A 15,214-nucleotide genomic window follows, 5' to 3' on the forward strand; every position below is an offset into this window, starting at 1 on the left:
TTATTTGACCATTTATGATTCACAATGAGCAGACAATAAGCCGTTTACAACAGTAGGCCTATAAAATAGGCTACAAGCTGTAAAATATCAGATGATAAGTTCGCCGACAGTGCAAAATCTACGATGCAAACGAAATGCAGACGCCAACAATTTTTTGACTTTATGAAAAATTTTGACAAATTTTGACGAAACACTACAATTTTGACGAAATTTTGACAAATTTTGACATGTCAAAAAAACGCCCTACCTATCAGTTTTCACATATTGCTGGTCGAGTGGTCTTAGACGAGTTATGGCGTGCTTAAACAGCCTGATGGTACAACACTCGCAGCATTGTGACGTATAAGACCACGAGCTTACAGGTCTTTCTAAATTTCATTCTAACTGAGTTCATCTTTTTGTGTTTTATTTCGAAATTTAATTGGCGAGCCTAAAGTTATGCCAAAAAACCTGCTTATTATTACGACAAAACGAATATTTCTTGCTCTTGGTGAAATCGGAAAGATGTGCGATATAGCATAGTGCCCATTCTCGTAAACCTTTAATCTTCAATCTATATTCTATATGCAGATTTTCCAAGTTTTCATATCTTTATTGTTTAAATATACAATATAGTTGTATATTCAACTGAAATTAATCATTTGGTAAGACGCATAGTCTGATTTGCAAAGGATTGCGAAAATCTACGATCAAACGAGCGCAGCGCAGACATATTCGGTATCACAGGCCACGTTGAAAATCGAAATAAGATATATTTTTATGATAAGACGTCGTCGTAATTGCATAACTTTTTTATATTAGTGACGCAGACGTATGTTAAGAGTTCTTCTCCGATATTTTCATTGTGACCTGAGACAAAAATACCGTTGAAAAGACAGTCGTGATGCTAATCAATTTGCTTACCGTCTTGACTTCGGTGTAGTGGCGAATGCCATACTCTCCTAATTCTCTTCCTTGGCCTGACATTTGAAATCCTCCGAATGGCGCGGCCGGCGAAAGTATATGATGCGTATTGATCCTGTATTGAGGACAAGTATTAAAACATTGCAATAGCGAATGAGATTTGACACATTCAAGTGTTCCTCTACTTATTGATTTTCTTATATCAGCCTATTGATATTGTTGCATTTCTTTGGGATCATAATCCATGAAAGATGCGTTTATTATTATTTGCTGTTCGATGAAATTGTACTGAATATTGATTGATACAAAGATTTAGATATTGCAATAGATAATATCATCCTAATATCAGTTTATCTTCAATTATATATAGAATGTTTTTTCAGGTTTTCAAGTGGTTTTTATCTCGAGAATTGAGGTCGCAAACAAGTGATAACCATGACTGGTACTGGAACAACAGACATGTCGTCGTAAAAGTATGAAAAACGCAGACATATCAAATAAACACGTAATAAATAAAAAATAATGAGTCGAGTTAGACACGAGACTCAAGCTTTTAAAGTTCTGAAATCATCTGAATTGATCCGAGTCGTTTTATGTTGTTGTTGTTGTTGTTTTGGCGCTCATAGTGTTTTGACTACGACTTTCATTCACACGAAGCCGATATTCCTTGATTGATAAACTGCTGACTTATAGCACGGCCTGTTCTCATTCTAGGCTTTTGTAAGACACCGGTTGCGAGGAGCACATGTCGAGGAGGATCCTAAATAAACCCGCAACCCTTCGGTTGGAAATCTGGAGTCAACGTCGGCCGGACTCTAATTCGTAGCCCGTTGGTCCGATCTAAGACTTGATAAAATCACTCACCAGACTGTTCCAGCTTTGAGGCCACTGGACATTCGCATTGCTGTATCCAAGTCGTTTGTCATGACAGATGCCCCAAGTCCGTACTTGGTGTCATTCGCTTTTTCGATGGCCTCCTCAATGGTTTTGAACTTCATAATTGATTGGACCGGACCGAATATCTGTGGTTCGTAAAATACAGTTATCGAAGCCTTGATTGGTGAATAAATTCAAATCTCAGTATCCGCAACATATACAACATAACATATAGAAATACCAGCGAAAATTTCTTCTCAAGTATACAAGAAGTAGGGATTTAAAAGATGTTGCAAAAGTACTTAAGCTGGAGTAGAAAATAAGGGTGAGGAAAAGTACTCGCAATCTAAGCAATCTGAAGAGGTAGATTTCATCGAGGGGACGCATACATTTAGCACTTATTCTAGGCTTACCATATTTTGGAAATCCAAAAAGAGGACACTTTTTCAGAAATATACCACTTGCAAAACCGGAGTGAAATTCTCAAATATCGGTTAATTTTTCCCACTCTGTGATCGGTTGACTAAAAAAAAAAAAAAAAAAAAAAAAAAGGCCATCTTCTGCGCTCAGATCCCAGAATAACGTATTATACTTCACATAAAAAAAAAAAAAAAAAAGGTCATCTTTTCGCTCAGAGCTAAAATCACCGTTTTTCACCCGTCGGAGCTTCATTTCTGTGCTATTATGTGGCATATCACTCGCAATTTGCTCTAAATATGCTCTAAATCCTAAAAAAGAGGACAAAATCTCAAAAAAGAGGACAAAAGGGCGTCCTCCGAGGACACTTTCAAAAAAGTCAAAAAAGAGGACAAATCCTCTTAAAAGAGGACGTATGGTAAGCCTAACTTATTCGAATGCGACTACTTTCGACATTGAAGATTGTATCTACGTGACTAACGCGCCCGATTAATGACACTACAAATATAGGTGCAATTTTCGAAAATATATTCAGCTGCCGTGTTACAGCAGCTATTTTGCCCAGATGGCTTGCCAATTGCGCCTACAAATGTAATGCAAACATACCCCGAAAATATTTCATATACTTTACTATAAATCCAAAATCGAAAATGGATGACGGTTTGCATAAATAACTGAAAACTGTTAAGTACAGAAGTGGAATAGTCTGAAAACAATAATGAAAGTCTGTAAATTCTACTTGACTATTCCGAAAAAACTAGAAGTAGCCTATACTTCATTATACTGACCACATCTGACATTTCTGTGATGGTGTCGATATTTTTCTGATCAGGACAAGCTGTATGAGTAATGTCACGTCACATATGTCTTAAAACTTTTGTCTCTCAAATCGATTTCGCTGTAGCTGCAGCAAAATGCAACTTTAAATGTGCCACCATACCTCTTCCCTGGCGATGGAGGAGTTTTGATCCACATCTGCAAATACGGTTGGTTCAATGTAATAACCCTTATCGCCCCATCGATTTCCTCCGCACATGAGTTTTGCTCCCGATTTCTTTCCTTCTTCGATACAACCTAGGATTTTGTCGAATTGGATGCGATCCACCTGTAAATTCATTGCGAAAAGTGTAAACGCAATCCTGAGCTCTCCGATTTGTTAGCTGTCTGTCGACTTGATTGCAACCTGCGGGCCTTGCTCCGTGGTCGGTTGCCATGGACTTCCTAGCGTGCGTCGCTTGGCTCTTTCCACGCATTTTTTGACAAACTCGTCGTAAATCGAATCCTGCACGTACACTCGAGATCCGGCAAGACACACTTGACCCTGTATTAGAGCAGCGATATTTTAAGCTTTCATATACTGTCAAACGACTCGAAAGTAGGACTAGGCACAATGATTCGAGAACTCGAATCTGAATTGAATATTAATTCTCATGATACGAGCCGAGTACAGTGACAAATGATGTTTTCCAGTGCTGAAATTATACTTCCTTGCGAATAAAGAGTTCATTTATCAGGGTGACTCATAGTTCGATGCTATTTCCACCAGAATTTACGTCAATTTCGAATTTTGACTTGAAAATTTTGATTTCTATAGTGTGAGTAACGCGCATTAGCAGAGGCATCACACGTGGGACTGCGGGCATTTGAGATTCAGCCTGTCAGTAGCTCCTGGAAACAAATTTGATGGCATCTATAATAGACAGACCTACCATGTTTAAGAAACCTGCAAAATGTGCGGTTTCTACCGCGGCGTCCAGGTCTGCGTCGGCAAACACAATGACTGGATTCTTTCCACCAAGCTCTAAAGTTACCCTCTTCAAGTTGGATTTCGCGGCTGTTTGCATTATCATCTTGCCCACCTGAAAGAGTCAGACGGATGTGTACGACTAGTATGTACTATCAATTTTGTAAGAGACGTATATGAATACCTGAGTTGATCCAGTAAAAGCAACCTTGTCTATATCCATATGTTCTGCTATTGCTGCCCCTGCTGTGGGCCCATATCCTGAAATGACGTTCACTACTCCAGGTGGGAAGCCTGCCTGTAATGCATTTAAAATATATATATATTGATACATCCACGCCGGCACGACACATAGTAGCCAATTGCCAGGTATATGCAGCTGTCATAACATTATATATATATTTTAATTAGCTGTAGCTGTAGTAGCCTACCATGTCGGTCTGCCTAAACTACATATACGGTGTCGAGCTATATGCATGTTCGAAAATTTTCAGAAACATTAATAATAGAGCTAGTATGATCTGGCAATTCGGAAGCTATCCGATACTTATCATTGGCTTGACTACGTCACACAATAACCACTAGAAATCTGGGTAAGGTAGGAGAACAATAATAAATTTTGAACCATCCATAAACCTCATTTTGCCGGTGAACACCTGAACTGGTACGTTGAGTCACTTGGATCTATGAATCTAGCATTTATTCATAAATTATTTTGAAGAATAAATAACATCGGCCAATATTACAAGTCGGGTTATCAGATGTAATAACAACCCAACAGAGCAAGTAAATTCGATGCAACAGCCGGCTTTCGGCGACGAGGTGGCCGAGTGGTTAAGGCGATGGACTGCTAATCCATTGTGCTCTGCACGCGTGGGTTCGAATCCCATCCTCGTCGGCGTCTTATGCTTTTAATGTGAAGGGCAGATCAGTCACGCAATATCTTTTCCATGGCGTCCACCCTAACTCCACAATCATGCTCTTCACACATACACCCCTCATATCTGGTATAATCAATATCAATGCAATATTTGATTGTGCAGGCGCGACTATATGTGTATTTATACGAATATTTAGATGTACTTAGATGAGTTTGAAAGCACAATAAAGAATTGGTCCCAAGCTCCCACTTACCTCTTTTATCAAAGACGCCACATACAATGCGGACAACGGCGTTTTTTCGGACGATTTTAAAACGACAGTGTTGCCGCAGGCGAGAGCAGGACCAAGTTTAAAAGCCTGCATCGCTAGCGGGAAGTTCCAAGGTATTATGGCACCGCATACTCCGACGGGCTCGTGTCTGGTGTGGCAGAAATACTCTCCATCTGGTGATGTTGCGACTGTTTGAGTTGCGCTATTCTATCCCTGAATTTTCGTGTGAAAAATGTTGAGTTTATTTACCTATTGGTATGACTTTTCCCTGAATTTTGTCTGCCCAACCTGCGAAATGCCTGCGCGATAAGAAAATACAAGTAGTTATGAGGAGAAAAAGGAGTGCGAATTACGTAGGAATGCGAATTACGTAGGAATGGGTAGGGTTTACGGCGATCAAAGTCATGGAAAATGTATTTCGTTACAACGAAACAGTACGAATTAATTCAGTCTCTATATAATTATTAGGCTCGCCCAGTGATCGGATTCATCCGGTTCACACCTGCTCTAGAACCGCATGCAAAATGCTTTGGGATTAGCGATCCATTTTTGTGGTGTATTGAACCGATAAAATTGCTAATGAACCAACGATGATGATGATGATGATGTTAATATTACTTGGTGATTACTGTAAATGACTTGGTGGTTACTGTAAATGACTTTTTGTAACAGACCGGCGGCAAAAATATGACTTTGTGCTATAAAACTATAGCTCAACAACAAACTGAATCTCACCTCTAGGGCTATCTATTCTGCTATAAACTTAATTTAATAACCACGATTTTTATTCAGCAACACACGCCTACCGTGAGCAAAACAGCATAAAGTATATAATATTTCACGGTTAGAATTATCGGTTTACGATTATGTCTACTGTATTTACTTGGACCATTGGATTTTGCTGCAATCGTTTTACTACTGTTGTCCTATTTGCCTTTTTCAACCGATCTATATAGCATCGCAAGAAAAATATGTGCTGTGTATTGGCTCTGTATACCTGACATCTCTGCTCGATGGGCCGAGGCAGACAACTAATGGAGACTTCCGTACTATTTTCGCGATTTTTATGTTACAATCTCGCGAGTGATGTAGGAATTTTGTTAAGAAAACTGACCGGTAGATCTTAATAGTAAAATCCAAGTCTCCGAAGTATGCCGCGAGGTAAGGTTTTCCATTATCCAAAGTCTCCAGACTCTGCCGCACAGAAAGTTAAACATGTCGACCAGGATATCATTTGACTGTAATGCCGTGTGCATGAATCTTACGGTCAAGTACTGCACGTCCCTTTCAATAAGGTCAGCTAATTTGTTGAGCAAACGGCCACGTTTCGAAGCATCCATTTTTCTCCATTCTGATCCTAGGCGGAACGCCTTCTTTGCTGCGGCAACCGCTTTGTTGACATCAGCCTGGTTGCACGGTTCAGTGAGTTCACGTTGTTACGAATGTTTATACAGAACGCAACACACCACTTAAGTCAATCATTTGCTTTTAGGCTTCGGTTGTGTATTTGAAATGTATTAGGTGCGTATACCTTGTCGCCTTCCTGCACGTCGCATATCTTTTCTTCCGTACACGGATTAACAGTAGGAAACGTTTTTCCGCTGACAGAGTCGACCCATTCGTTATTGATGAAGAGCTTGAATGAATATAAAACAATTATGCAATAGCTAACGTTGCGCCTGTGTTAGAACCAAGGCACCATTCATTTATTTTCGCTCGGCTCTCTTCCATCTAGAGCCAGTTAGCCACTCTTGTATTTGGTTACCTGTACAGTACATTAAGTGCCGCAATCTCAAATCCAGGATATCGACTTCGTGCATGGCGCAAAAGATAATTTAGTCTAGCGTCATAACACCACAACAACAGCAGCAACATAATATCTAATCGCTATTAAATAAAACAGATGATCTTACTTTTGTGTATTTGATTTCCGGATTCTCAATTGGTGGTGGAAAGGCTGCCATATCTTGCGAGCAAGTTGCGCCGGAGGTGAATAAAAATAACTGATGATAAAACTATGGCTTTTATTGGCACCTCGTGTGTTTATCGCGCAAACAAATGTCTAGATAGGTCACGACTATAAGCATACTTGCTTTCACAATACTACCTAGATACTATTATGCTAGGGTTACCATATTTTTGTGAAGCAAATTCCGGACACTTTTTAGCGCCCACTAACGGATTTAAAAATGAGGTATATCACATTGTCTGTCGAAATGACGTCACACTAGCAACGCATTGCCAATCGACTGTATACAGGAATGGAGTGGAACAGGAACATAGATCATGAATTGGGTCATCTGTAATGTGAGCTCTAGTGATTGCTACTTGCTAGGGTCTGCAATAGATTTCTTCACGGGCCGGATGAAATCGTCTGGCATGCCGCGTCTGGCCAGTCGGGATTGTGTTTGACAGACCTGCTATACTGTTAGGTCGGTTCGGCTATCTGATTTTGTGTTTTAATCAGGTCCGAGACAACAGTTTTCTGACCCCTTCCGCCTAAAAAAGCACTGATCGATGTAACGTTTTAGGCACTTTCTATATGCATTTGGCTGTTAAATTTTATGAATGAATTCTGTCCATAATATTGATTCTTCCATATATTCGGCTACTATAAAATGCACCAGCAGGTTGCACATCCGGTGATTCCCAACCTTTTATGGTCGCGACCTCATTTCCAGCTTGAAAATGTTCCGTAGCCCAGCTCAATACTTGAATAAGCTTATGGTTATTTATAATTATTTTTGCATTGCATTTTTGGCGAGGGTGGTGCCTGGTGCCCATACTAATATCAATGTACGTTGCATTAACTCGCGCGCAGTGCGAAGAAGATTTTCAAATAGCATAAAGCTGCTGGAAAATAATATTGTTTCTGTTGATTTACGAAAAACTTTTGAGCCTACTTCAAGCCTTCAAAATTCCGGACATTTAGGCATATTTTAGAAATTCCTCCCGGACGCAGATTTTTCAGTGAAATTCCGGACATGTCCGGGAAATTCCGGACGTATGGCAACCCTATATTATGCTAACCGAGGCCTATAGGATGACTTATCGTAGGTCCCGTACTAACTATACGCTACTTAGCTCATGTGCACATATCACCATGTATCAAAATTTTTAGTTGAGTGAAAATTGTCGTGTATTGTGTTTTGCTATTCCAAACTAATCACTACAATGCAAAAAAAGTATCCCTATAGTCTTTGAGAAATGTCACTTTTTTATTTCTCGGTATACCCCACATTTCCCTGTGATAATGCGCATAATTGCTTATTCAACGTGCAAACACACCAACAAAAATAAATGATGCGAACAAATATCGACTATCCTGGATCATCTAAAGACTGCGATGCAATGAAAAGATAGGAAGGTGTCGAAACAACTTGGAGTAACCTTTAAGGTCAGACAGCCACCTTAGTCTAGGCGAAGTAAAGAAGAGGCATGCACACTGAATGAAAATTAATGCAGAGAATATAAGACGCAAGCGACAAAATGTGGTGGCATGTGGCGGAGGGCGAGGTCGATGTTAGGTCGTGGTCCGGTAATCCTGAAGGCTGGCTAGTACTCATTGAATGCCGGTCTGGCGGTCTCCCCTAAGCCAACCATTCAAATTTCATCGGCGTGTTCCGCAGATCACATGAAATGACCGCAGATTTTATCTTGTTCTCCAATTTTCATGCCAAAGTAAAGTTATAACAAATCCTAACTTCTATCCACTTTGTTTCAAACTGATAAGCCCCACAGAAATGGAAAAAACCACCAGCAGACAGATTACATTTATAATGCTGGCATTAATGATGAGATTTGTTTGTCCGTGACCCATTTTCCGGTTTGAAAATGTTCTGTGGCTCACCTCTTATCCTAGAGCAGGGACGGGCAACATATGGCCCGGCAGTCGGATCAGGGTCAGCGGTCACAGTCTTCCGCAATTCTCCACTAGACTCGCTTGCTTACAGTGAGTAGGTTATTCTTTCCTTCTTCGGACACAAATAATAGTTTTCAATGTTTTCTTTGTGTCCGAAATGCTGCCAGAGTTCAAAGAGCCTGTACACAACTTTGATAGACCACAGATGTCTCATTGACTTCACCAGTTATTGAAGTACATTACGTTAATACATTCATTGAATACTGCTTAGGTCTCTCTCTATGCTTCACACTTAAAGTTTACATTAAATACGATTAATCCTTGTCTTGTATAGGTGGATAAATATGCGTTTAATGTATCGATTCAGGAATCCAGCCCGCCAAGTACTTCATTTTCCCATATCCGGCCCCCGACTGGAGAAGTTGCCCGCCTCTGTCCTAGAGTCATAGTCCTGTTCGATGCGTGGTAATCGCCGGCGCTTATATGCCTAATTCTGTAACATATGCGCATTTTTATCTTACTAGTCATATTTAAATGCAGAACCTTATGCAAAGGAAATCGCGCGTCGCGTTACGGAAATTTTCAAATTGAATAAATATCCTCCAACGAACGACCAACGAAATAATTTTGGGCCTCCTCGAGCTTCCCCGATTGGGGGTTTGGGGTGCGGCAGTAATACTGCCCTGATAGATCGTATAACTCTAGTGTACATTATGGTCGCCCGCTGTCCCATTCACGTGGCGAAACGCAATGATCCAACCCCCGCGGTGTGATTGGGGTTTTCGTTCCACTGTGATGGCAAATAATGTACCCATTCTGAGCCAGCTTCAAGCAATTCTATGGTGAATTGGGTACAGAGAAGTGGAGAATGATTTTTTTATGCAAGCTGTACACTATACAGTGTAGTACACTCTACAACAGGGGTGGGCAAACTTTTGAGCTCGCGGGCCGCATTCAACATCTGGATCTATTCGCGGGCCGCACTATATAAAATTGGGATTATAAACCAAAACACAATATTGGTATTTGATTGTATAGCGAGGACATGAATATAATATATATGCTTATTCAAAACCAACCAAAGATTGCTTTGACGAAATCTTACATACGCGTCAGAAACAGTGGCGAGACTTTATAGGCTGGTCGACCTCAAAAGCCAATTTGTCAAAACTATAGGGATGAGAGTCGGTTTTCCCGATTCTTAGAAAAGGGATTGAGATTTGAATCGGTGAGCAGCTATCTGTTCATAGATTTGCTAATTCCACTTTTGGGTCAGTTCCTGGACTGGACACACAATGCTGACAGCATCAAAACCATGTTAGCTTCAAACACGTGTAGATAAAATAGCATGTGTAGATAAAATATAGCCTACTTGTGTAGATACCATGTGCAGATAAAATATAGCCTACTTGTGTAGATACCATGTGTAGATAAAATATAGCCTACTTTTACGCCAGGGGTGGCCAATCTTTTGGCCATTCATGGCCGCATTTCGACTACTCATGTAGCCTATACGGCCGCAATCCTGAGCATATTCGTAACGAACAAGCTGGACACCAAATATCAATGTTACAGTGTCTATGTCTATTTCCGGTGAGCTCCGGACTCGTCTATTTACTGACATAGGCTTAGTATACGAACCGAAGTCACGAGTGGGCACTGGAAATGGAAAGGAAACAATCATATCCGCGCGAAGCGCGAAAATTTTTTCAGATACACTAATGAATTTCGTCATTAATATTAGTAGTTTTGCACATTACTATCAAACTTTAACCTTTCTCAGCCCATGTGATGAGATTCACCGGTAGCGTTAATGGAGGGGTGTTGCCGAGAATTTAGGGCAAGTTATAAATGATGCATCTCCGGGTGGGCTAATTGCTGTTAGTCACTTTGTTCCCTGCTGTTATTTCTTGACATCCCATCAGATTGTCGGTATAGTGAGGTGCACTCGATTACGAGTTGGTATTTCTATATGAGGCGCATGATTTTCCTCTGCTTTTCGCATCTGTACTGTGGGGCTCTGATGACAAAGAGCGCTTCTATAATAAAATCGAAAAATGTAGTGAAATTGAATCGCATGCAGCGCGAAGAAAATATCAAGACTAATTAAAATCTTTCAAGAAATCAGGAGTCGATTCGTAAATTCAAATTGCATGTCGACGGCCGCCAACACATACTAATTGAATTGCGTGTCTAGTGTCCACGGCCGCACAAATTTCATTCTACGGCCACACAAATTTCATTCTACGGCCACAGGTTCGCCACCCCTGTTTTACGCATACAGAGAACGAATCTACCCAATACACTCGCGAATCGCTTTCTTCAAGCACAGCACTAAAAGTAATAAACGTTGCTGCGGAAGTGGCCAATCTGGAATCACACTCGCGATCCGAATTATATCAATCCCGTTTAGGATATCTGTGATGTTTAGCAGTTCAAACCTTTCAAAATGCGTGGGCCTCGAGGCCACTCTGTCGCGCCAGAAATTATTCATAAAAAATAACATAGGAAGTATTTACCTTAGAATTAACATATATGGTAAATTATATTTTAAAAAAGTTTAATTTGGTCCCTGTAGGTTTTTTGTACGAATTTTATCAATATTTCCATATTTTCTTGAGTATCTCGCGGGCCGCACAAAACGATGTTGCGGGCCGCATGCGGCCCGCGGGCCGTAGTTTGCCCACCCCTGCTCTACAATGTACATAGTATGTCATATACCTACTGAAGTTGCGATGTCGGTACATTGAATCCAATGACACAATCAATTCATGTGACTCTTACATACAATGATTCGAAGACCGGACATTTTAATCCGACTCCAAGGATTATTGTGCTGCACTGAATTACGATTCGCTGCGGTGGTGCCGCACACTTCAACAGGCAGTTGGTAATAATTGATTGCAATTTTGTCCATTTTTATGTTACAACAATACAACCTGCCGAAGTACCGTAAATCTACATCAAATACACTTCAGTACGAGTTTAATGCACATTGCACACCCTTTTCAACGGCATGCGACATATGAAGCTGCCGGAATACTTGGTTTTCAGCATTAATTTCCAGTTATTACACAATCGAAATTACTCCCGTTGCTGCTAGCCGTAGGTTGTCATAGTCGTGGGACAAAAGTTGTCGTGTTTCCCCCCCATTTTGGACTGGCACATTGTGACCCCATACGTTCCACTACGACTCATCAGAGTCGGATGAAAAGGTTTATGTACAGGTTACTCAACGTATAATTCGATGATATGAATATATTTTTGTGCGAAAAACAAAACTTTTCACTAATTCTACAATTTTTCAAATACCTCTGTGGCCCACCTCAAAATGCTCCTGTGGCCCACTGTTTGAGAAACCCTTATATATATCCACAATCAGGATATGTGCATTTACCAGTGTTGGGATGACTCGACTTGACTTGATTCAGCGCTTCAGAAATGTGGATTGACTCGAATGACTCGTGACCCTGAGAAAAATTTACGAGTCAATTTCAAGTCATCAAGTAAACAGTGTCTATTAAATCACTGTATCTTGCTTGAATAGTAGGCTATAATCAATTGTTGTATTGAAGTTCTGTACCTCCGGATGTGTAGATGGGTAGTGTATTGTACCATATCATATCAATTTTCTTCAACTTTCTCGAGGCTTCGTATTCGATCCTCTATTTTGGCTCAGTTATTTTATTATCAGTGTGTGTGAGCGAAACAACGCCTTTTTGCATGTATAGTCAACTTTATATTCGTTGTTTGATTCAATATAAAAGACCAATCAATCTGTTTTCACACAGCTAGCAAAAGGTAATGACTTTGAATCATCACTCATACTTCGAAAATTCAATTTGACTTGAGTTGTGACATGACTCGCGACTTAACTTGACTTGACTTGACTCGAGCCACCTCCAAAAAACGAGTGACTTGACTTGACTCGAGACACCTTCGAAAATCGAATTACTTGACTTGACTCGAGTCAAAATGTACAATGACTCGAAGGTATAGTGTTTTGATCCCAACACTGGCATTTTCAGACAAAGCGAAAAGGAATGAAAGTGTTAGGTTGTCTATAGAAACGATGTTCACCAAATTTGGTTCAATTCCAAATAGTGGAAGCGGAGTTATAGCCGTAAAAAAATTTGGATTATGAATAAAATAGTATTTACGGTGACCAATTCTTCAATTATTTATTATAGTGGTGCCCACCGTAAATACTATTTTATTCAAATCCAAAATTTTCGACGGCTATAACTCCGCTTCCACTGTTTGGAATTGAACCAAATTTGGTGAACATCGTTTCTACAGACAACCTAACACTTTCATGGGGTGAACAGAAAATTTTCAAATTGTTTGTTTTTTATTTTTATATAATAAATAGAAACTTTCTTCTCCTGTAGCAATGCGACTACTGGTTGGAATTGAACCAATTTGGTGTGTAGGCTTAAATTAGGTAACCTAACAATTTTATCAAGTAGCCAGTACGATTTGAGAAAAAAGTCATTTTTGAAGAGCCCTACTGTACGCGCGAGGATAGCCAGACCCCAATTGTTTTACTGTCATTCCACACGGTCACTACAAACCGGGATAATAACTGCAGCCATAGAGAAAATTGTTAGCCGATATCATTATAGGTTAACTTTACCACCAGGCCTACTCAATTAGGCTATCTGATTCAGCGGCGACAACACGATGTTTCGCAACAAGCCGGGCATTTTAACTACAGCAATGTCACTTCAAAGCCATTTTTCGCCGATAATGACGAAAACAATGTGAATTGGAGAACGGCATTGTCTTACAGGCACCGCCATTTCTGTTTCTCTCTGATCAATCAACCCAAGGTGCAATCCTTAATTAAGGGGGCACACCTCTTTAAAAATGATTTTTTTAGGTGTTCACGTTTGTAGTCATAAATTCGTAAAGGTAGATCGTCTTTTTTGTGGATGCAGTAAAATTTTGATTAGTAGGCCGGCCGATTACAAATGGTTAAGAATTCAAAGCGTTTGATAAGCCCGGTACCGCAAACAACAACAACATATCAATTCATTAGGGTTGAGTACATCGTAAATGCCGATATTGCAAGTGTTCTCGATTCGATGAGCATACGCGTAAGCTCCACTCTCGCACGCTGCGTATAATAACATACAGTCACTAAAATTTGACGTAAGCAAGTAGTGTTATCATGTAAGACGGAAAACTGTCCGTGGGCCGGACAAAATTTCGTCGCGGGCCGTCTGTTGCCCGCCCCTGCACTAAAACCTAATTTCACATTCCTTGGAGCTCTGACATTATTAATATTTAGGTTTTCGGAAGCAATGCGACAATAGCATTCACTAAATACCAGTTACTATGATCTGTTCTTTATGTACTCATCCCGACGACAGGTGTGGGCACTGGGCAGTCATTATAATATTCTTATTTGTTTTTCCTGAGCCACCAACTTCTAACAAGGCCACCTTCCGTTATAGGCTTTTGTAAAACTCCGCTTATGAGGATAAGACGACGGTCATAGGAGACTATAGATAAAAATTCAACAGTACGCTGGGTGGTAGGCCTACATTACTCGTCTATTCTTCATTTAATCAGTACGCCGGATTAGTGTTGCAAGCGAAAGCTTACGACGCTATTTCCTGTCACAAGATTGCAGGCGATAAGCCTCGCATGTAAATTCATCCGTTTACACAGGCCAAGGACCGTGTACTACAGACTTCGACAGAATTCATGTGATATTAAGCTATTTTCAAATCGCGTAAAGTTAGGGCACATCACGAGGAGAGATGTTATCAAGTCGGCCTACCCTAACCCTCCGAACCAATGTTCCCTCAAATTTTGACGAGTCTGCGCGCACTCACCAATTCACTGCGCGGTCCCTTGAACAACATTGCGCAACGACTAAAAAAAATGTCATCACTCTGATTTTTGTGGCTTAACTTAGATTTTCTGTGCGCAGAGACCATGTCAGGATTGCGAATTTGCGCACGTGCGCAGCTTAAAGGGAACATTGCTCCAAGCCCTTGTAGTTTATAGTGATGATTGTAGCTGCCGTTTCACAATATCCAACAAGTCCTTCTTTTCCATAGAACTCTAGTTGATCTTCACAGTCTTTATTTCCACGTATTAATCCGAATCACATTATTTGCACTGGGACAAACTTTTCAATATTTGGTTGTATTAAGCTTAACCATGTACAATTATGCATTTATTAGTAAGTTTTATACTCAAATAAATGATTAAGCTGAAAATAAATGAACAAAAGACTTAACCGAAAC

At 40.2% G+C, this 15,214-nt stretch overlaps 2 protein-coding genes and 1 non-coding gene across 4 annotated transcripts in view; 2 read left to right on the plus strand and 1 right to left on the minus strand.

The window, feature by feature from the left end:
• Window positions 1-571: 571 nt before the first annotated feature.
• LOC145452041 (aldehyde dehydrogenase X, mitochondrial-like) lies at window positions 572-7,180 on the minus strand. The gene is made up of 13 exons (XM_080330255.1): window positions 7,006-7,180; window positions 6,624-6,728; window positions 6,358-6,498; window positions 6,207-6,286; window positions 5,342-5,391; window positions 5,075-5,265; window positions 4,125-4,238; window positions 3,906-4,055; window positions 3,380-3,517; window positions 3,137-3,301; window positions 1,768-1,925; window positions 904-1,018; window positions 572-849 (listed from the first exon to the last, which is right to left on the minus strand). Exons 1-13 carry the CDS (start codon window positions 7,054-7,056, stop codon window positions 817-819), a joined length of 1,491 nt encoding a protein of 496 aa, XP_080186381.1. The 5' UTR covers window positions 7,057-7,180; the 3' UTR covers window positions 572-816.
• On the plus strand, window positions 4,757-4,838 carry Trnas-gcu (transfer RNA serine (anticodon GCU)). Its single transcript has one exon. It is a non-coding gene; the product is annotated as a tRNA-Ser (tRNA).
• Window positions 7,181-15,101: 7,921 nt separating the features above from the next.
• Window positions 15,102-15,214, plus strand: part of LOC145452044 (ras-related protein Rab-18-like) — a 220,346-nt gene continuing 220,233 nt past the window's right edge. The window contains exon 1 of one of the 2 annotated variants that reach the window (XM_080330259.1): window positions 15,102-15,119. The gene's annotated coding sequence lies outside the window, so the exon portion shown is untranslated. The remainder of the gene's footprint in view (window positions 15,120-15,214) is intronic. The other variant, XM_080330260.1, reaches the window with a different exon arrangement.

This window comes from Botryllus schlosseri, chromosome 12 (assembly GCF_051294905.1).
Source record: "Botryllus schlosseri isolate E-star chromosome 12, Bs_hap1, whole genome shotgun sequence".
NCBI classification, from domain to species: Eukaryota; Metazoa; Chordata; class Ascidiacea; order Stolidobranchia; family Styelidae; genus Botryllus; species Botryllus schlosseri.